We start from the raw sequence: 23,593 nt of genomic DNA, 5'->3' as shown, positions 1-23,593 counted from the left end.
TCAGATTAAATATTAAAAGTACAAAACCTAAAATGTAAAGTATGTGTGTGTGCCTCATAGGCATGGCTGGCAGATCCTAATGGGGGTCCAGAGGGTGCAGAAAACATCAGAGCCTTGCTGGCCAATGCCCAAAAAATCGCTGACCTGTGCGAAGACCTCCTCGAGAGAGACGACATCCAGAGATCCATCAATGAGATTGCGGGGCTCACCGCACGACTAGTGGAGCTACGCAAGCGGTAGATTTTTTTGTTTCTTTGTTGTTGCCTGTTTTTTCAAGTGTGTAACTGTTGTCTATTTTGTATTGTGTGTATATTTTGTCTGTTTGCAGGCCATACTATGGGTAACTACTGTTGTCTGTTTGCAGGCCACACTGTGTATAAATGTTGTCATCTGTGTGATTGTCAGTTTGTCAGTTTTAGGCACATGCTGCAACCTCATGCCACCAGCATGTTCTCCCTTCCCAGGGAGCCATGTCTGGCTGAGTGTCTGCCCACTAGTAGGTTCAACACATGTGGAGTGGACACGTGCACACACAAATCATATTTTCTTTGGGATGGTTTGGAGACAGCCCAGATTAAAAAGTCAACAGTAGACAAGACAACAAAGTTCAAGAACAATTTGATTGATCTGAATTGCCTAGTTTTAAAGCACCTGCTGACGGCTATTGACATCTTGGGGTGTTTTCACATACATTTTTGTGAAGTCAGTGCAGTTCACTTTTTTTGTGCAGTGCGAACACTCCAAAGGAACTCAGACCCCTCAAAAGAGCCCCCGAAAGGAATCAAACTGAGACTCTCAGAGGTCTGAGGTGGTCTGAGTTCGGTTCGCTTGAATTCCGCAGTCCGGTTCCATTTTTTTAGGGCAATGTGAACACAAAGCTCCCCAGGTTCGCTTGTAATTATTTTGTAATTATTCCCACACCACACACTAGTCTACTGCAACACCATTTCCCCTGCAATAAACCCTTTCACATGTGCCACATAAGAGTGAAGATGGGGTGCCACATAAGAGTGAAGATGATGATATGCAGGTTCACTGAAAAAACATTGAACATTCACTGAAAAACCAGCCTATTGATTAGCGAGGCACAGAAATTCCAAAATATGTGTGGAGTTTTTAGTTCAATTGATTTGTTTTCAATATGTGATCTTTAGGCTAAGCTGTTTATTTGTGGGGTTTGAATAGTGTGAGAAGACACCAACATATTTGGTGAGAATGACAACGTAGAAAAATCTATTCTAGCTCTTAAAGGGGCAGTAGTCTACATGGGGTGTGCAATTTCCAATTACAACATGATTTAATCTACAGTTATTCTTCAGCTATGTTTTCTGTTACCAATAATATGTACATTTTAATAGGGCTGGTCGGTATACCATATTTTACGATATACTGGTATTGATGCACTGACTAGTTTGGGTTTTTACTTCTATAACCCTATTTGAATGTTTGATTTGTTAAATGGTATACGCTGTGTGTAACGTCTATTTTTATAGTTTACTTCTCTACTTGAGTCCTCTCTCTCCGCTCTCTCTTTCTCCATGCTGCTTTCCACACAGACCTAGCCCTGCCCTATGTCACACAAGGAGTGCATTTGTTGTTCTTCGACCACGAAACAGTTGCGTTCAGTCTGCATGTGACAATGTTGACGACAATGATGCTATTTTCACTTTGCTTCTTCATATAAATCCACTAGCATTCTATAATTACGCTATACATTTGTGTTTCTTACATCTGTAAACAGCTAGTTTGTCTCTTCTTAGCAAGTTGGGACGAAACTTTATTGGCCACTAATGCTAATCGCAAGTTAACTGGCTAGCTACCTAATAAATGTCAGTGGTAGAAAAAGTACCCAATTGTCATACTTGAGTAAAAGTAAAGATATCTTAAAAGAAAAGGACTCAAGTAAAAGTGAAAGTCAACCAGTAAAATCGTAATTGAGTAAAAGTATAAACGTATTTGGTTTTATATATACTTAAGTATCAAAGTGAATTGGTGTGAATTAGAAGTAGCTAAAAGAAAACATTCAATGTAGCCAAAGATTATAGGGTCCCCTAAGAAAACTCTTTGTATTTGTATTTTGTGTGTTTATTATGGATATCCATTAGCTGCTACTCTTCCTGGGGTCCAGCAAAATGAAGGCAGTTTAAACTATTTAAAAAAGATTTCGATACATTCACAACACACTGTGTGCCCTCAGGCTCCTACTCCACCACTACCGCATACAGTGGGGAGAACAAGTATTTAATACTTTAAAAAAAATGTTATTTCACCTTTATTTAACCAGGTAGGCTAGTTGAGAACAAGTTCTTATTTGCAACTGCGACCTGGCCAAGATAAAGCATAGCAGTGTGAGCAGACAACACATAGTTACACATGGAGTAAACAATTAACAAGTCAATAACAAAATAGGAAGAAAAAAAGGGGAGTCTATATACATTGTGTGCAAAAGGCATGAGGTTGGCGAATAATTACAATTTTGCAGATTAACACTGGAGTGATAAATGATCAGATGGTCATGTACAGGTAGAGATATTGGTGTGCAAAAGAGCAGAAAAGTAAATCAATAAAAACAGTATGGGGATGAGGTAGGTAAAAATGGGTGGGCTATTTACCGATGGACTATGTACAGCTGCAGCGATTGGTTAGCTGCTCAGATAGCAGATGTTTGAAGTTGGTGTGGGAGATAAAAGTCTCCAACTTCAGCAATTTTTGCAATTCGTTCCAGTCACAGGCAGCAGAGAACTGGAACGAAAGGCGGCCAAATGAGGTGTTGGCTTTAGGGATGATCAGTGAGATACACCTGCTGGAGAGTGTGCTACGGATGGGTGTTGCCATCGTGACCAGTGAACTGAGATAAGGCGGAGCTTTACCTAGCATGGACTTGTAGATGACCTGGAGCCAGTGGGTCTGGCGACGAATATGTAGCGAGGGCCAGCCGACTAGAGCGTACAAGTCGCAGTGGTGGGTGGTATAAGGTGCTTTAGTGACAAAACGGATGGCACTGTGATAAACTGCATCAGGTTTGCTGAGTAGAGTGTTGGAAGCAATTTTGTAGATGACATCGCCAAAGTCGAGGATCGGTAGGATAGTCAGTTTTACTAGAGTAAGTTTGGCGGCGTGAGTGAAAGAGGCTTTGTTGCGGAATAGAAAGACGACTCTAGATTTGATTTTCGATTGGAGATGTTTGATATGAGTCTGGAAGGAGAGTTTACAGTCTAGCCAGACACCTAGGTACTTATAGATGTCCACATATTCAAGGTTGGAACCATCCAGGGTGGTGATGCTGGTCAGGCGTGCGGGTGCAGGCAGCGAACGGTTGAAAAGCATGCATTTGGTTTTACTAGCGTTTAAGAGCAGTTGGAGGCCACGGAAGGAGTGTTGTATGGCATTGAAGCTCGTTTGGCGGTTAGATAGCACAGTGTCCAAGGACGGGCCGGAAGTATATAGAATGGTGTCGTCTGCGTAGAGGTGGATCAGGGAATCGCCCGCAGAAAGAGCAACATCATTGATATATACAGAAAAAAGAGTCGGCCCGAGGATTGAACCCTGTGGCACCCCCATAGAGACTTCCAGAGGACCGGACAGCATGCCCTCCGATTTGACACATTGAACTCTGTCTGCAAAGTAATTGGTGAACCAGGCAAGGCAGTCATCCGAAAAACCGAGGCTACTGAGTCTGCCGATAAGAATATGGTGATTGACAGAGTCGAAAGCCTTGGCAAGGTCGATGAAGACGGCTGCACAGTACTGTCTTTTATCAATGGCGGTTATGATATCGTTTAGTACCTTGAGCGTGGCTGAGGTGCACCCATGACCGGCTCGGAAACCAGATTGCACAGCGGAGAAGGTACGGTGGGATTCGAGATGGTCAGTGACCTGTTTGTTGACTTGGCTTTCGAAGATCTTAGATAGGCAGGGCAGGATGGATATAGGTCTGTAACAGTTTGGGTCCAGGGTGTCTCCCCCTTTGAAGAGGGGGATGACTGCGGCAGCTTTCCAGTCCTTGGGGATCTCAGACGATATGAAAGAGAGGTTGAACAGGCTGGTAATAGGGGTTGTGAAAATGGCAGCGGATAGTTTCAGAAATAGAGGGTCCAGATTGTCATGCCCAGCTGATTTGTACTGGTCCAGGTTTTGCAGCTCTTTCAAAACATCTGCTACCTGGATTTGGGTAAAGGAGAACCTGGAGAGGCTTGGGCGAGTAGTTGCGGGGGGGGAGAGCTGTTGGCCGAGGTTGGAGTAGCCAGGCGGAAGGCATGGCCAGCCGTTGAGAAATGCTTGTTGAAGTTTTCGATAATCATGGATTTATCGGTGGTGACCGTGTTACCTAGCCTCAGTGCAGTGGGCAGCTGGGAGGAGGTGCTCTTGTTCTCCATGGACTTCACAGTGTCCCAGAACTTTTTGGATTTGGAGCTACAGGATGCAAACTTCTGCCTGAAGAAGCTGGCCTTAACTTTCCTGACTGACTGCGTGTATTGGTTCCTGACTTCCCTGAACAGTTGCATATCGCGGGGACTGTTCGATGCTATTGCAGTCCGCCACAGGATGTTTTTGTGCTGGTCGAGGGCAGTCAGGTCTGGAGTGAACCAAAGGCTATATCTGTTCTTAGTTCTGCATTTTTTGAACGGAGCATGCTTATCTAAAATGGTGAGGAAGTTACTTTTAAAGAATGACCAGGCATCCTCAACTGACGGGATGAGGTCAATGTCCTTCCAGGATACCCGGGCCAGGTCGATTAGAAAGGCCTGCTCACAGAAGTGTTTTAGGGAGCGTTTGACAGTGATGAGGGGTGGTCGTTTGACTGCAGCTCCGTAGCGGATACAGGCAATGAGGCAGTGATCGCTGAGATCCTGGTTGAAGACAGCGGAGGTGTATTTGGAGGGCCAGTTGGTCAGGATGACGTCTATGAGGGTACCCTTGTTTACAGATTTAGGGTTGTACCTGGTGGGTTCCTTGATGATTTGTGTGAGATTGAGTGCATCTAGCTTAGATTGTAGGACTGCCGGGGTGTTAAGCATATCCCAGTTTAGGGCACGTAACAGAACAAACTATGAAGCTAGATGGGGGGCAATCGATTCACAAATGGTGTCCAGGGCACAGCTGGGTGCTGACGGGGGTCGGTAGCAGGCGGCAACAGTGAGAGTCTTATTTCTGAAGAGAGTAATTTTCAAGATTAGTAGTTCGAACTGTTTGGGTATGGACCTGGAAAGTATGACATTACTTTGCAGGCTATATCTGAAGTAGACTGCAACTCCTCCCGCTTTGGCAGTTCTATCTTGACGGAAGATGTTATAGTTGGGTATGGAAATCTCAGAATTTTTGGTGGCCGTCCTGAGCCAGGATTCAGACACGGCAAGGACATCAGGGTTAGCAGAGTGTGCTAAAGCAGTGAGTAAAACAAACTTAGGGAGGAGGCTTCTGATGTTGACATGCATGAAACCAAGGCCTTTTCGATCACAGAAGTCAACAAATGAGGGTGCCTGGGGACATGCAGGGCCTGGGTTTACCTCAACATCACCCGTGGAACAGAGGAGGAGTAGTATGAGGGTGCGGCTAAACGCTATCAAAACTGGTCGCCTAGAACGTTGGGGACAGAGAATGAAAGAAGCAGATTTCTGGGCATGGTAGAATATATTCAGGGCATAATGCGCAGACAGGGGTATGGTGGGGTGCGGGTACAGCGGAGGTAAGCCCAGGCACTGGGTGATGATGAGAGAGGTTGTATCTCTGGACATGCTGGTTGTAATGGGTGAGGTCACCGCATGTGTGGGAGGTGGGACAAAGGAGGTATCAGGGGTATGAAGAGTGGAACTAGGGGCTCCATTGTAAACTAAAACAATGATAACTAACCTGAACAACAGTATACAAGGCATATTGACATTTGAGAGAGACATACAGTAATCACAGGTGTTGAATTGGGAGAGCTAGCTAAAACAGTAGCTAAAACAGTAGGTGAGACAACAACAGCTAATCAGCTAGCACAACAACAGCAGGTAAAATGGCGTAGGCTAGGCAGGGAGGGTCGGATTAACTACACACAGAGCCTGAGTGCGGCTGGGGCCGACAGATAAAACATAAACAAGCAGAATGGAGTACCGTGATCAATGGACAGTCTAGCATGCATCAGCTATGTAGCCAAGTGATCAGTGTCCAGGGGGGCAGCGGTGGATGGGGCAGGGAAGCTGGACTGGCGAGTGTTATCCAGGTTAAAAAACTGTTAGCACTGGCTAACAATGACTAAATAGCTTGTTAGCTGGTTAACTTCTGGAGGTTCTTGAGTGTGTTCTAAAAATACAAAATAATGGCGATTCCGTATCACATTGGGTGAGGCAGGTTACCGGAAGGTATAAACAAATATAAAAAACGAAAAGAGAAAGTAAATATGGGTCCAGTGAGTGTTTGGGACGCGGCGATTCAGACGGTTAGCAGGCCTGTGCTAACAAGCTAACAGTTAGTAGGCCAGGGCTAAACAAGGTAGCAGTTAGCGGACCGGGGCTAAACAAGCTAGCAGTTAGCAGGCCGAATTAGCAAGCAAGGACGTCGCGATGGGGTGAGTCTGTTTATTCCTCTTCATGCGGTGACATCGATAGACCGGTCGAGGGTCCAGATATTGTAGCCCAGGAGTATGCTTCGGTGGTAGCACAGGAGCTCTGGCCGGGCTAGCTTCAAGCTAAGTGGGTGGAAACGCTAGCCAGGAGTAATCATCCGGGGTTGCGGTTAGCTAGATAGCTAGTTGTGAAGAATCCAGCTGAAAATGTTCCGTTTGCGGTGGGAATCCGGTGGGAATCCGGGGATAAAAAATAATAGGTCCGTTATGCTCTGGTTAGAGTTGCGTTGTTCGAACTGGCGAGAGCTTTCCGAGCTAAAGGTTAGCTGATGACCGGTTAGCTGAAGACCGCTAGCAATGGTTTGCTGACTGATAGCTGGTAGCTAGCTGGTAGTTAGCTGGCTAGCTTCAGTTGAGGGGTTCCGGATCCAAAGTAGATATAAGTACTTTAGAAGAAAATAGCTACATTGGATGAGGCAGGTTGCAGGAGAGTATTTAGAAGTTGAGGTTTAACAAAATGTTTTAAAAGATACGGGAAGAAAAATATGTTAAAAAAATATATAAAAAAACGATATATACAAGGGACACGACACGACAAGACGTTCGACTGCTACGCCATCTTGGAACAAACCGATTTTACAGGTTTTCCTACTTACAAAGCATGTAGAGGTCTGTAATTTTTTATCATAGGTACACTTCAACCGTGAGAGACGGAATCTAAAACAAAAATCCAGAAAATCTTTAAGTAATTCATTTGCATTTTATTGAATAACATAAGTATTTTGATCACCTACCAACCAGTAAGAATTCCGGCTCTCATAGACCTGTTAGTTTTTCTTTAAGAAGCCCTCCTGTCTCCACTCATTACCTGTATTAACTGCACCTGTTTGAACTCGTTACCTGTATAAAAGACACCTGTCCACACACTCAAACAAACTCCAACCTCTCCACAATGGCCAAGACCAGAGAGCTGTGTAAGGACATCAGGTATACATTTGTAGACCTGCACAAGGCTGGGATGGGCTACAGGACAATAGGCAAGCAGCTTGGTGAGAAGGCAACAACTGTTGGCGCAATTATTAGAAAATGGAAGAAGTTCAAGATGACGGTCAAAAACCCTCGGTCTGGGGCTCCATGCAAGATCTCACCTCGTGGGGCATCAATGATCATGAGGAAGGTGAGGGATAAGCCCAGAACTACACGGCAGGACCTGGTCAATGACCTGAAGAGAGCTGGGACCACAGTCTCAAAGAAAACCATTAGTAACACACTACGCCGTCATGGATTAAAATCCTGCAGCGCACGCAAGGTCCCCCTGCTCAAGTCAGTGCATGTCCAGGCCCGTCTGAAGTTTGTCAATGACCATCTGGATGATCCAGAGGAGGAATGGGAGAAGGTTATGTGGTCTGATGAGACAAAAATAGAGCTTTTTGTCTAAACTCCACTCGTCGTGTTTGGAGGAAGAAGATGGATGAGTTCAACCCCAAGAACACCATCCCAATCATGAAGCATGTAGGTGGAAACATCATTCTTTGGGGATGCTTTTCTGCAAAGGGGACAGGACGACTGCACCGTATTGAGGGGAGGATGGATAGGGCCATGTATCGTGAGATCTTGGCCAACAACCACCTTCCTTCAGTAAGAGCATTGAAGATTGGTCATGGCTGGGTCTTCCAGCATGACAACGACCCGAAACACACAGCCAGGGCAACTAAGGAGTGGCTCCGTAAGAAGCATCTCAAGGTCTTGGAGTGGCCTAGCCAGTCTCCAGACATGAACCCAATAGGAAATCTTTGGAGGGAGCTGAAAGTCCGTATTGCCCAGCGACAGCCCCGAAACCTGAAGGATCTGGAGAAGGTCTGTATGGAGGAGTGGGCCAAAATCCCTGCTGCAGTGTGTGCAAACCTGGTCAAGAACTACCGGAAACGTATGATCTCTGTAATTACTAAGGTTTCTGTACCAAATATTAAGTTATGCTTTTCTGATGTATCAAATACTTATGTCATGCAAGAAAATGCAAATTAATTACTTAAAAATCATACATTGTGATTTTCTGGATTTTGTTTTAGATTCTGTCTCTCACAGTTGAAGTGTATGATAAAAATGACAGACCTCTACATGCTTTGTATGTAGGAAACACTGCCGATTTTGCAGGTTATCAAATACTTGTTCTCCCCACTGTATCTACAGTACTAAATCCATGTGTATGTATAGTGCGTATGTTATCGTGTGTGTGTCTGTGTGTATGCATGTGTCTGTGCCAATGTTTGTGTTGCTTCACAGTCCCTGCTGTTCCATAAGGTGTTTTTAAAAATCGAATTTTACTGCTTGCGTCAGTTACTCGATGTGGAATAGAGTTCTATGTAGTACTGTGTGCCTCATAGTCTGTTTTGGACTTGGGGACTGTGAATTTTAAATTTTTTAAAATTTTACCTTTATGAAGAGTTTGATCACAGAAGTCAACAAATGAGGGTGCTCTTGTGGCATGTCTTGTGGGGTATGCATGGGTATCCGAGCAGGGTGCCAGTAGTTTAGACAGACAGCTCGGTGCAATCAATATGTCAATACCGCTCATAAATAAAAGTAGTGATGAAGTCAATCTCTCCTCCACTTTCAGCCAGGAAAGATTGACATGCATATTAGCCAGCCATGCTGAGTCAATTGCAAAGTCCTATTTTGTGGCACATCAACATCTGAACAGTAGTCAAGGTGTATAAGCATGCTGAATTTCTGTTATAAGTTTGTTTACTGTGAAAAGGCATTGTATCTGGTCAAACACTATTTTATCCCAGAAGTTTACTAAGGGTTGGTAACAGGCTGATTGATCGGCTATTTGAGCCAGTAAAGGGGGCTTTTACTATTCTTGGGTAGTGGAATGACTTTAGCTTCCCTCCAGGCCTGAGGGCACACACTCTCTAGTAGGCTTAAATTGAATATGTGGCAAATAGGATTGGCAATATCGTCTGCTATTATCCTCAGTAATTTTCCATCCAGATTGACAGACCCCGGTAGCTTGTTGTTGTTGATAGACAACAATAATGTTTTCACCTCTTCCACACGGACTTTACGGAATTCAAAAGTACAATTCTTGTCTTTCATAATTTGGTCCGATATACTTGGATGTGTAGTGTCAGCATTTGTTGCTGGCATGTCATCCCTAAGTCTGCTTATCTTGTCAATGAAAAAGTAATTAAAGTAGTTTGCAATATCAGTGGGCTTTGTGATGAATGAGCCATCTGATTCAAGCTGATTCTGAGCCGAGTTGGCTTTTTTTACCCCCAAAATGTCATTTAAGGTGCCCCATATCTTTCTATCATTCTTAATATAATGTATCTTTGTTTCATAGTGTAGTTTATTTTTATTTAGTTTAGTCACATGATTTCTTAATCATCAGTTGGGCTGCCAGACTTAATTGCCATACCTTTTGCCTCATCCCTCTCACCCATACAATTTTTCAATTCTTCATCAATCCAAGGGGATTTAACAGTTTTTACAGTCATTTTCTTAATGGGTGCATGCTTATTAGTAACTGGAATAAGTAGTTTCATAAATGCATCAAGTGCAGCATCTGGTTGCTCCTCATTACACACCACAGACCAGCAAATATTATTTACACCATCAACACGTGAATCACAACAAAATGTATTGTATGACCTCTTATACACTATATTAGGCCCAGTCTTTGGAACTTTGGTTTTCCTAGATATGGCTATTATATTGTGATCAAATACAAGTTTATTTGTCATGTGCGCCGAATACAACAGGTATAGCAGACCTTACAGTGAAATGCTCACTACATCCTATGGATTTGGATACTGCTTTAAAGCAAATATCTGCAGCATTAGTAAAGATGTGATCTATACATGTTGATGATTTAATTCATGTGCTGTTTGTAACTACTGTTAGCTTAACTGACAACCTGATCCAGGTTGCAGGCACTTGTTACAGTTTGACGTTTTTTCCAAGTGGGCAGATTGATGATAGCTAGTCAATATGTAAAATCACCCAGAAAATATACTTCTCTGTTGATATCACATACATTATCAAGCATTTCACACATATTATCCAGATACTGACTGTTAGCACTTGGTGGTCTATAGAAGCTTCCTACAATAATGGGCTTTAGGTGAGGCAGATGAACATGTAGCCATATTACTTAAACAGTATTTAACATTAGATTGTCTCTAAGTTTTACAGGAATGTGGTTCTCGACCGCAACACCACCTCTGGTGACATTTCTGTCTTTTTGGTAGATGTTATAACCATGTATTGCTACCACTGTATCATCAAAGGTATTATCTAAGGGAGTTTCAGAGATAGTCAGAATATCTTCTGTTACAAGCAAGTTATTGACTTCATGGATCTTGTTTAATTAGGCTACATATGTTCATATGGGCTATTTTTTTGCACTTTTCTGGGTTGCCTGATTATTTTTAATGCTTTTACTGGGAAGCTTATCAGAGGTATACTTACTCATGTTATTTACATTGAAGCTGATAGTGCAGGGTGAGCTGCATAAAGTGGTCTTCCTACTATTGCACACCGCCTCAGTGCTAACAGTGTAACTCTGGTTTATAGCCTCATGATTACGGCTTATGATAGCTGTAGGATAAACAGATGTATTCGGTGCAATTAGAGGTACATAAATTAAATTAATTACATTGTGTTTGCCAATGCCCCTAAGATCATGTACATTTGATGCAGCATTATGACGACTCATTGTCACAATGGTAGGGGTTAACTGAGATGGTCTTGGATCATTTACCAGTCATTGTTTCAACGCAGCCTTGAAATGTGTGGACAGAGTCCAGGAGCCAAGATGATTTGTATTTTTTTTATTTCACCTTTTTTTTAACCAGCTAGGCCAGTTGAGAACAAGTTCTCATTTACAACTGTGATCTGGCCAAGATAAAGCAAAGCAGTGCGACAAAAACAACAACAGAGTTACACATGCGATAAACAAACGTACATTCAATAACACAATAGAAAAGTCTATATACAGTGTGTGCAAATGTAGTAAGATTAGGGAGGTAAATGTAAGGGATTTCCTCTTCTTCAGGAGAGGCGAAAAGGATCAGAAGACCAATATGCGGCGTGGTAAGTGTCCATGGTTCTTTTAATAAGAAATAGTACACATGAACAACTGAATACAAAAACAATAAACGTGGAATGAACGAAACCCAAAACAGTACCGTGTGGTGAAAAACACAGACACAGAAACAAACACCCACAAACACACAGTGAAACCCAGGCTACCTAAGTATGATTCTCAATCAGAGACAACTAATGACACCTGCCTCTGATTGAGAACCATACTAGGCCGAAACATCGAAATCCCCAAATCATAGAAAAACAAACATAGACTGCCCACCCCAACTCACACCCTGACCATACTAAATAATGACAAAACAAAGGAAATAAAGGTCAGAACGTGACAGGTAAGGCAATAAATAGGCCATAGTGGCGAAATAATTACATTTGAGCAATTAAACACTGGAGTGATAGACGTGCAGAAGATGGTTGTGCAAGTAGAGATACTGGGGTGCAAAGAAGCAAAAAATAAATAACAATAAGGAGATGTGGTAGTTGGGTGGGCTATTTACATATGGGCTATGTACAGATGCAATGATCGGTAAGCTGTTCTGACACCTGATGCTTAAAGTTAGTGAGGGAGATATAATTCTCCAGCTTCAGTGATTTTTACAATTCGTTCCAGTCATTGGCAGCAGAAAACTGGATGGAAAGGCAGCCAAAGAGGAGTTGGCTTTGGGGGTGACCAGTGAAATATACCTGCTGGAGCATATTTGTTGCCAAACCCACTGGCTCCAAGTCATCTATACATCTTTGCTAGGTAAAGCCCTGCCTTATCTCAGCTCACTGGTCACCATAGCAGCACCCACCCTTAGCACGCACTCCAAATCAAATCAAATGTATTTATATAGCCCTTCGTACATCAGCTGATATCTCAAAGTGCTGTACAGAAACCCAGCCTAAAACCCCAAAACAGCAAGCAATGCAGGTGTAGAAACATGGTGGCTAGGAAGAACTCCCTAGAAAGACCAAAACCTAGGAAGAAACCTAGAGAGGAACCAGGCTATGTGGGGTGGCCAGTACTCTTCTGGCTGTGCCGGGTGGAGATTATAACGTGGCATGGCCAAGATGCTCAAATGTTCATAAATTACCAGCATGGTCAAATAATAATAATCACAGGCAGAACAGTTGAAACTGGAGCAGCAGCACAGCCAGGTGGACTGGGGACAGCAAGGAGTCATCATGTTAGGTAGTCCTGAGGCATGGTCCTAGGGCTCAGGTCCTCCGAGAGAGAGAAAGAAAGGGAGAATTAGAGAGAGCATACTTAAATTCACACAGGACACCGGATAGGACAGGAGAATAGCGTAGCGGAGAAGGTACAGTGGGATTCGAAATGGTCGATGATCTGTTTGTTAACTTGGCTTTCGAAGAATTTAGAAGAGCAGGCTAGGATAGTTATAGGTCTGTAACAGTTTGGGTCTTTGAAGAGGGGGATGACCGCGGCAGCTTTCCAATCTTTAGGGATCTCAGATGATACGAAAGATAGTTTGAACAGGTTAGTAATAGGGGTTGCAACAATTGCGGTGGATCATTTTAGAAAGAGAGGGTCCAGATTGTCTAGATGGACTTCATCATTCCTATTGAGTACCTTCTGTTTCCAGAAGGTGTCAAAGTTATCAATAAAAGTGACTCCAGCAGAGCTACAGTAGTCTTTTAGCCAGCTTGTCCACACTTTGGTTCCTACCCTGTCACAATATCTCCTCCCTGACATTTCAATTCGTTGTCATGTCAAACAACACTATTATATTAAATGCCCACTATTAAATTCTAACTACAGGATTAGAATAATCATTCTATGTCCATGATTCCAACAGTTCATGCAAGTGTTTTGCTTTAAACCTTAAGTCAAATTGCAATTGCAACATTTAGTTTAGGTTGTTTGCCCATATCGTGCAACCCTAAGTGGCAGCGTGGAAATTATCTCAAATTACAGCAGGAAATGCAGAAATGTATGAAAATGCAGAAACATTTTTGGGGTTGAAGTTGAAAGAATCCATGGAAATCACTTAAAATGTATGTGTTGCCACCTTAGGGTCACACACTACTCATAAAGCAAAAAAATGAAATAGAAAAAAGTCATACTATGATACCGTACCATTTAAAAAACACAGTCTCCCTTTACTCCCAAATCAAATCTAATTTCATTGGTCACATACACATGGTTAGCATATGTTAATGCAAGTGTACCAAAATGCTTGTGCTTCTAGTTCTAACAGTGTAGTAATATCTAACAAGTAATATAACATTTCCCAACAAGTTGATATAGAATGGTGCCAACAATGATGGTCGCTTAGCTTCGAGTTCTTAGTTAACTATGCAGTATTTTATTTTTTTACTTAATTTGTTACCCCAGGAAATCTTAAGTCTTATTACATACAGCCGGGAAGAACTATTGGATATAAGAGCAACGTCAACTTACCAACATTACGACCAGGAATACGACTTTCCCGAAGCAGATAATCTCTTCGGACCACCACCCAGGACAGTGGATCTAATCCCAGCAGCTGACCGAAAACAACAGCGACGCAGAAAGGGCAGATGAAGCGGTCTTCTGGTCAGGTTTCATAAACGGGCACATCACTCACTGCTCCTCACTACTCACCAATGTCCAGTCTCTTGACAACAGGTAGATGGAATTCGAGCAAGGGTTGCCTTCCAGAGAGACATCAGAGATTCCAACATTCTCTGTTTCACAGAAACATGGCTCTCTCAGGATATGTTGTCGGAATTGGTCCAGTCACCAGGCTTCTCCATGCATCGCGCCGACAGAGATAAACACCTCTCTGTTTTATGATGAACAACTCATGGTGTTCACCTGACCTAGAATTCCTTATGATCAAATGTCGGCCATTCTACCTACCAAGAGAATTCTCGTCAGTAATAGTCACAGCTGTGAACACCCCCCTTTGTCTTGTCCGACTTTCATGACGAAAAGCAGCAGCATGTGGTGTTGCTAACTAGCCTCCTCCCCGGTAATTCCATTGGTTTCGTCTGTCCGGTCAAAATTATATCCTCCAGCGTACCAATCAACGGGGAGAGGAAGCGACGCAAGCCTAACAAGGCTTGCCCCGGCAATTGCGGCCACTACGTGTCCCAGTCTGACTCCCATCAGCTCTGTGCTACTTGCCTTGGCGTAGACGGGGCAGCAGGGTAGCTTAGTGGTTAGAGCATTGGACTAGTATCCTGTAAGGTTGCAAGTTCAAACCACTGAGCTGACAAGGTACAGATCTGTCGTTCTGCCCCTGATCAGGCAGTTAACCCACTGTTCCTAGGCCATCATTGAAAATAAGAATTTGTTCTTAACTGACTTGCCTAGTTAAAAAAAGTAAATAAAATAAAAAAGACCACACTTTGGCAGCTCTCGTTGATACTGCTAGCTGTGCACACTGCGCTAAGCTGGGCCCTGGTGTCATCAAATGTAGAGCATGGTACATGGGAAGTATTGCCCAGGCCTTGGTCTTGCTCAAGGTAGACTTAGTTTCAGGAGTTCAAGCAGAGGGAAAGCCTGGACACTCAAATTAAATCCAAATCAAATGTATTGGTCACATACAGTGCCTTGCTGAAGTATTCGGCCCCCTTGAACTTTGCGACCTTTTGCCACATTTCAGGCTTCAAACATAAAGATATAAAACTGTATTTTTTGTGAAGAATCAACAAGAAGTGGGACACAATCATGAAGTGGAACGACATTTATTGGATATTTCAAACTTTTTTAACAAATCAAAAACTGAAAAATTGGGCGTGCAAAATTATTATTATGAGGGTTGACGCACTTAAATGTCTTACTCACGTTGGCCACGGAGAAGGAGAGCCCACAGTCCTTGATAGTGGGCAGTGTCGGTGGCAGTGTATTATCCTCAAAGCGAGCAAAGGTGTTCAGCCTGTCCGGAAGCAAGACGTCGGTGTCTGCGTCGTGGCTGGTTTTCCTTTTATAATCCGTGATTGTCTGTAGACCCAGCCACATGCGTCTCGTGTCTGAGCCGTTGAACTGGGACTCAACTTTGTCCCTATACCGACATTTAGCCTACTTGATTGCTTTGCGGGGGGAATAACTATGCTGTTTGTATTCTTTCATATTCCCAGTCTTCTGGGAATGCGGCAGTCCGCATGATAAAAACAATCTTGAAGCGTGGATTCCAATTGGTCAGACCAGCATTGAATAGTCCTTACCACGGGTGCTTCCTGGTTGATCTTCTGCCTATAGGAGGGGAGCAGCAAGATGGAATCGTGGGCCGATTTGCCGAATGGAGGACGTAGGAGGGCCTTATATGCATTCTGGAAGGTAGTATAACAATGCTCGAGAGTTTTAGCAGCGCCACTACAACAATCAATATGTTGATAGAATTTCAGGAGCCTTTTCCTCAAATTTGCTTCATTAAAATCCCCAGCTATCATAAATGCAGCCTCAATATATGTGGTTTCCAGTTTGCATAAAGTCCAGTGAAGTTCTTTGAGGGCCGTCGTGGTATAGGTTTTTGGGGGGGATATAGACCGCTGTGGCTATTATTTACGAAAATTATCTCGGGAGATAGTGCGGTCAGCAATTGATTGTGAGATATTCTAGGTCGGGTGAACAGAAGGACTTGAGTTCCTGTATGTTCTCACAGTTACACCATAAGTTGTTAATCATAAAACATATACCTCCACCCTTCTGCTTCCCGGAGAGATGTTTGTTCCTGTCGGTGCGATGTACTGAGAACCCAACTGGCTTTACAGAGTCAGACAGTATATCTTGAGAGAGTCATGTTTCCGTGAAGCAGAGTATATTACAATCCCTGGTGTCTCTCTGAAAAGCAACTCTCACCTTGAGCTCATCAACTTTATTATCCAGAGATTGGACATTAGCAAGTAAAATACTCGGGAGCGGTAGGTGGTGTGCACACTTCCTAAGTCGGACCAGAAGACGTCCCTGAGTATCTCTCCTCCGCCAGCGTTGTTTTGGGTCAGCCTCTGGAATAAGTTCAATTGCTCTGGGGAGAGTAAAAAAATGATCTGTTCCAGCGAAGTCGTAATGCTGGAAGTTAGTTACCTCCTCTCTAATATCCAATAGTTCTTCCCGGCTGTATGTAACGACACAAAACAATTCCTGAGCTAATAACGTAAAAAAGAGCAGATAAACAAACAAAATACTGCAGCGTTTCCTAAGAGCTAGTCGCGATGCTCCCATCTCCGTCGGCGTCATCCCTCCACTTGAAGTCCTGACAAAATTCTTCCCAGGGGGCCAATGAGCCTGGTACCGCTATAGATTTTTTCCTTCTATGTAGTTTTTCCTTGCCACTGTGCTTCTGCTAGCTCTTTGTTGTCTTGGACAGACTACTATAAAGCACTTTGTGACAAAGGCTTATCTCTTTCTTGCCCTCATCCTCTCTCTTCTAGCCCTCACTCTTTCACTTTGTCTCGGTTACTCTCCTTCTCTTCTATCTCTCCCTGTATCTCAGGGGTAAAGGGGACAGTCCAGAGGTGCGTGCGCTATGTAAACTCATTGGAGCAGCTCTCCTGACCCTGCAGGCTAAGACCAACAGAGCGGTGGCCAACATGAGGCCTGCCAAACCAGCCATCACTCTGCAAGGCAAGATGGAGCAGGCCCTACGCTGGGTCAACAACCCTGGACAGGATGACAGGGGTGTGGGTGAGTGAGGGAGGGAGAAGGGGATGTGGGGAGAGGAGAGTGGAGAAGGCAGGGGAGAGGATAATACAGTATAGTGTCCATATTTATTTTGCACACCCCTATGTGCATGTGTGTTTATGTTGGACTTTGTTTCTGCCATGCTGCCGTCTGAGTGCAGTGTGTGAGCGGCCACAGCACAACACAGGTAACTACTTTTACAGAGAACTGAACCATAAAGCTGTTGTGCTGTATGTACAGTGAACTCATAAAAGTATTGGGACAGTGGCACATTTGTTGTTGTTTTGGCTCTGTATTCCAGCACTTTGGATTTGAAATTATACAATGACTGAGGTTAACGTGCAGACTGTCAGCTTTATTGAGTGAACTAAACTAACATATTGAGTAAACTGTTTAGAAACTAATGCACTTTTTGCACATAGGCCCCAATTTTAGGGGGGACTATAAACGGTTCAGCCGATATGGATGAAACCCCAAAATGAAAGCTGGCAGTCTGCATTTTAACCTCAAAGTCACTGCATCATTTAAAATTCAAAGTGCTGGAGTACAGAGCCAAAACAACTAAATATTTGTCACTGTCCCAATACTTATGGAGCTCACTGTATATCGTTTTACTATACTAAAGTTGTACTATCATGTCATTAGAGACATGGCCATGAACTCTGAGTTGCATTAGTGCACACCGTCGCAAAACGTTTTGAAATGGGAAATGTTTTGCAACAAAGTATATCAAATCCAGTGTGTTACACATGCATTACTCTACCCTCAAGGTCAGGCAGCAATCCGGGGCTTGTTATCGGAGGGCCGCCGGTTGGCTGGAGGGCTGGGGGGGCCGTATCGGCAGGACATGATTGTCTGCTGCGATCGCAATGAGGCGCTGATGACATCACTGGCAGACATAGCGGGGAGGGGAGAGGCCGAAGCCCCGCAGGCTAAAGCTACTGCTTCACAACTACAGGAAAGTCTGAAGGTAACACACAACGCAGTGATGGGCCAAGATACAGGTAACTTCCAAAATAAAGGAAACACTTGAGTAAATGAGGGATACAAAGTATATTGAAAGCAGGTGCTTTCACACAGATGTGGTTCCTGAGTTAATTAAGCAATTAACATCCCATCATGCTTAGGGTCATGTATAAAAAAAATTACATTTCATTTACATTTAAGTCATTTAGCAGACGCTCTTATCCAGAGCGACTTACAAATTGGTGCATTCACCTTATGACATCCAGTGGAACAGCCACTTTACAATAGTGCATCTAAATATTTTAAGGGGGGTGAGAAGGATTACTTTATCCTATCCTAGGTATTCCTTAAAGAGGTGGGGTTTCAGGTGTCTCCGGAAGGTGGTGATTGACTCCGCTGTCCTGGCGTCGTGAGGGAGTTGGTTCCACCATTGGGGGGCCAGAGCAGCAAACAGTTTTGACTGGGCTGAGCGGGAACTGTACTTTCTCAGTGGTAGGGAGGCGAGCAGGCCAGAGGTGGATGAACGCAGTGCCCTTGTTTGGGTGTAGGGCCTGATCAGAGCCTGGAGGTACTGAGGTGCCGTTCCCCTCACAGCTCCGTAGGCAAGTACCATGGTCTTGTAGCGGATGCGAGCTTCAACTGGAAGCCAGTGGAGAGAGTGGAGGAGCGGGGTGACGTGAGAGAACTTGGGAAGGTTGAAGACCAGACGGGCTGCGGCGTTCTGGATGAGTTGTAGGGGTTTAATGGCACAGGCAGGGAGCCCAGCCAACAGCGAGTTGCAGTAATCCAGACGGGAGATGACAAGTGCCTGGATTAGGACCTGCGCCGCTTCCTGTGTGAGGCAGGGTCGTACTCTGCGGATGTTGTAGAGCATGAACCTACAGGAACGGGCCACCGCCTTGATGTTAGTTGAGAACGACAGGGTGTTGTCCAGGATCACGCCAAGGTTCTTAGCGCTCTGGGAGGAGGACACAATGGAGTTGTCAACCGTGATGGTGAGATCATGGAACGGGCAGTCCTTCCCGGGAGGAAGAGCAGCTCCGTCTTGCCGAGGTTCAGCTTGAGGTGGTGATCCGTCATCCACACTGATATGTCTGCCAGACATGCAGAGATGCGATTCGCCACCTGGTCATCAGAAGGGGGAAAGGAGAAGATTAATTGTGTGTTGTCTGCATAGCAATGATAGGAGAGACCATGTGAGGTTATGACAGAGCCAAGTGACTTGGTGTATAGCGAGAATAGGAGAGGGCCTAGAACAGAGCCCTGGGGGACACCAGTGGTGAGAGTGTGTGGTGAGGAGACAGATTCTCGCCACGCCACCTGGTAGGAGCGACCTGTCAGGTAGGACGCAATCCAAGCGTGGGCCGCGCCGGAGATGCCCAACTCGGAGAGGGTGGAGAGGAGGATCTGATGGTTCACAGTATCGAAGGCAGCCGATAGGTCTAGAAGGATGAGAGCAGAGGAGAGAGAGTTAGCTTTAGCAGTGCGGAGCGCCTCCGTGATACAGAGAAGAGCAGTCTCAGTTGAATGACTAGTCTTGAAACCTGACTGATTTGGATCAAGAAGGTCATTCTGAGAGAGATAGCGGGAGAGCTGGCCAAGGACGGCACGTTCAAGAGTTTTGGAGAGAAAAGAAAGAATGGATACTGGTCTGTAGTTGTTGACATAGGAGGGATCGAGTGTAGTTTTTTTTAGAAGGGGTGCAACTCTCGCTCTCTTGAAGACGGAAGGGACGTAGCCAGCGGTCAGGGATGAGTTGATGAGCGAGGTGAGGTAAGGGAGAAGGTCACCGGAAATGGTCTGGAGAAGAGAGGAGGGGATAGGGTCAAGCGGGCAGGTTGTTGGGCGGCCGGCCGTCACAAGACGCGAGATTTCATCTGGAGAGAGAGGGGAGAAAGAGGTCAGAGCACAGGGTAGGGCAGTGTGAGCAGAACCAGCGGTGTCGTTTGACTTAGCAAACGAGGATCGGATGTCGTCGACCTTCTTTTCAAAATGGTTGACGAAGTCATCTGCAGAGAGGGAGGAGGAGGGGGGATTCAGGAGGGAGGAGAAGGTGGCAAAGAGCTTCCTAGGGTTAGAGGCAGATGCTTGGAATTTAGAGTGGTAGAAAGTGGCTTTAGCAGCAGAGACAGAGGAGGAAAATGTAGAGAGGAGGGAGTGAAAGGATGCCAGGTCCGCAGGGAGGCGAGTTTTCCTCCATTTCCGCTCGGCTGCCCGGAGCCCTGTTCTGTGAGCTCTCAATGAGTCGTCGAGCCACGGAGCGGGAGGGGAGGACCGAGCCGGCCTGGAGGATAGGGGACATAGAGAGTCAAAGGATGCAGAAAGGGAGGAGAGGAGGGTTGAGGAGGCAGAATCAGGAGATAGGTTGGAGAAGGTTTGAGCAGAGGGAAGAGATGATAGGATGGAAGAGGAGAGAGTAGCGGGGGAGAGAGAGCGAAGGTTGGGACGGCGCGATACCATATAATATAATATAATAATAATAATAATATATGCCATTTAGCAGACGCTTTTATCCAAAGCGACTTACAGTCATGTGTGCATACATTCTACGTATGGGTGGTCCCGGGAATCGAACCCACTACCCTGGCGTTACAAGCGCCATGCTCTACCAACTGTGCTACAGAAGGACCACATCCGAGTAGGGGCAGTGTGGGAACTGTTGGATGAGAGCGAGAGGGAAAAGGATACAAGGTAGTGGTCGGAGACTTGGAGGGGAGTTGCAATGAGGTTAGTGGAAGAACAGCATCTAGTAAAGATGAGGTCGAGCGTATTGCCTGCCTTGTGAGTAGGGGGGGAAGGTGAGAGGGTGAGGTCAAAAGAGGAGAGGAGTGGAAAGGAGGCAGAGAGGAATGAGTCAAAGGTAGACGTGGGGAGGTTAAAGTCGCCCAGAACTGTGAGAGGTGAGCCGTCCTCAGGAAAGGAGCTTATCAAGGCATCAAGCTCATTGATGAACTCTCCGAGGGGACCTGGAGGGCGATAAATGATAAGGATGTTAAGCTTGAAAGGGCTGGTAACTGTGACAGCATGGAATTCAAAGGAGGCGATAGACAGATGGGTAAGGGAGAAAGAGAGAATGACCACTTGGGAGAGATGAGGATCCCGGTGCCACCACCCCGCTGACCAGAAGCTCTCGGGGTGTGCGAGAACACGTGGGCGGACGAAGAGAGAGCAGTAGGAGTAGCAGTGTTATCTGTGGTGATCCATGTTTCCGTCAGTGCCAAGAAGTCGAGGGACTGGAGGGAGGCATAGGCTGAGATGAACTCTGCCTTGTTGGCTGCAGATCGGCAGTTCCAGAGGCTACCGGAGACCTGGAACTCCACGTGGGTCGTGCGCGCTGGGACCACCAGATTAGGGTGGCCGCGGCCACGCGGTGTGGAGCGTTTGTATGGTCTGTGCAGAGAGGAGAGAACAGGGATAGACAGACACATAGTTGACAGGCTACAGAAGAGGCTACGCTAATGCAAGGAGATTGGAATGACAAGTGGACTACACGTCTCGAATGTTCAGAAAGTTAAGCTTACGTAGCAAGAATCTTATTGACTAAAATGATTCAAATGATACAGTACTGCTGAAGTAGGCTAGCTGGCAGTGGCTGCGTTGTTGACTTTGTAGGCTAGCTGGCAGTGGCTGCGTTGTTGACACTACACTAATCAAGTCGTTCCAAAAATGCTCAGTTGCCCATTATTTTGGCTACCATGGCTAGAATAAGATATTTCAGTGACTTTGAAAGAGGAGTCTCAAAGGAGCATATGGTGTTTAAAGTGTTGGTGTGTGTCTCAGTCAACAGATCCCAACCCAATTGAACACTTCAGGGAGATTCTGGAGCGACACTTGAGACAGCTTTTCCCACCACAATCAATAAAACACCAAATTATGTAATTTCTTGTGAAAGAATGGTGTTGCATTCCTCCAGTAGAGGTCCATGCAGAATCTATTCCAAGGCACATTGAAGCTGTTGCAGTCCATGCCCTATGTGCTAACCACAGGATACCCGCATCATGTGCGTTGCAAAATAAATGTACACATACAAGTTATTCAATCATTGCGCATCAACTAAAATAGAACTTGGTTCTATTTGTGACACTTGACACGCTGCAAGTCCCGCCTCTCCAATCTCCAGCATATACCCACGTGGGGGATTGAACGATGAATTGAGGTCCACACTCCAGTCCAGTTGTTGGTGGTAATGCACCTTACAGTTGCATGCCAACCACCATATAAAGTCCAAAGATGAAGAAGCCTGATGGAGAGATTACGAACTCGGTTCACACTTTTATCTGTGGCTTAATTGTCGGAGTAGAAGACCTTGTGCATTTCAGGTAAAATAAAAAACAAAATGGACAAAATAGCGAACAACAGCAAGCTAGCTAGCTAAATTGCCATAAATGTTTAATGCTTTTCGACCAGTTGTTTTGATATTTCATCCTGCGTGGACTGATTGCGTCTGGTGTGGGTGGACAAAATCAACATGCGCTTGAGCAGTGTGGTCAGTACGTAAGACACTTAATGTTGGCACGTAAGACACTTAATGCCAACATTAAAGCATCCTGAGACATTCATGTGTGGGGTTGCTTCTCAGCCAAGGGAGAGGGCTCACAAAATTTTGCACAAGAACACAGCCATGAATAAAGAACAATGCCTTTTCCAGCATGATGGAGCACCTTGCCATAAGGCAAAATTGATAACCAAGTGGCTCAGGGAATAAAACATTGATATTTTGGGTCCATGGCCAGGATAACTCCCCAGATCTTAATCCCATTGAGAACTTGTGGTCAATCCTCAAGAGACGGGTGGACAAACAAAAACCCACAAATTCTGACGAACTCCAAGCATTGATTATGCAAGAATGGGCTGCCATCAGTCAGGATGTGGCCCAGAAGTTAATTGACAGCATGCCAGGGCAGATTGCAGAGGTCTTAAAAAATAAGGGTCAACACTGCAAATATTGACTCTATTAATGCCTTTGACACTTATGAAATGCTTGTAATTATACTTCAGTATTCCGTAGTAACATCGGACAAACAAAAATATCTAAAGACACTAAAGCAGCAAACTTTGTGAAAATGTATATTTGTGTCATTCTCAAAACTTTTGGCCACGACTGTACATTAGACATAATGTAAAAAAACAAACTGATATAAATATCCATGCTGTCAGGACTTGAAGGGTCGTATGCAGGAAGTCATGACCCAGGAAGTATCCGATGTGTTCAGTGACACCACCACCCCCATTAAACTACTGGCTGTGTCTGCGACTGCCCCCCCAGAGGCCCCACACAGAGAAGAGGTACTGTCTGTGTGTATGTCTATATATGTATATTTCCTTTCTACAACGTTGTGTTGCGTTACGGTCAGTGTTTGTAG

At 44.8% G+C, this 23,593-nt stretch overlaps 1 protein-coding gene across 5 annotated transcripts in view; it reads left to right on the top strand.

The window, feature by feature from the left end:
- LOC118370373 (vinculin) overlaps positions 1 to 23,593 on the top strand; it is a 76,056-nt gene that overhangs the window by 29,167 nt on the left and 23,296 nt on the right. For 3 of the 5 annotated variants that reach the window (XM_052478457.1, XM_052478458.1, XM_052478456.1), the window contains exons 10-14: positions 61 to 236; positions 17,077 to 17,267; positions 17,425 to 17,451; positions 18,035 to 18,234; positions 23,388 to 23,516. In XM_052478457.1, the coding sequence (XP_052334417.1) occupies positions 61 to 236; positions 17,077 to 17,267; positions 17,425 to 17,451; positions 18,035 to 18,234; positions 23,388 to 23,516 (723 nt within the window). The remainder of the gene's footprint in view (positions 1 to 60; positions 237 to 17,076; positions 17,268 to 17,424; positions 17,452 to 18,034; positions 18,235 to 23,387; positions 23,517 to 23,593) is intronic. The other 2 variants (XM_035755334.2, XM_035755331.2) reach the window with 1 other exon arrangement.

The sequence above is a fragment of the Oncorhynchus keta genome, chromosome 2 (assembly GCF_023373465.1).
Source record: "Oncorhynchus keta strain PuntledgeMale-10-30-2019 chromosome 2, Oket_V2, whole genome shotgun sequence".
Taxonomy (NCBI): domain Eukaryota; kingdom Metazoa; phylum Chordata; class Actinopteri; order Salmoniformes; family Salmonidae; genus Oncorhynchus; species Oncorhynchus keta.
The sequence above is the reverse complement of the archived record's forward strand: the minus strand, read 5'-3'. Positions and strand labels throughout refer to the sequence as shown.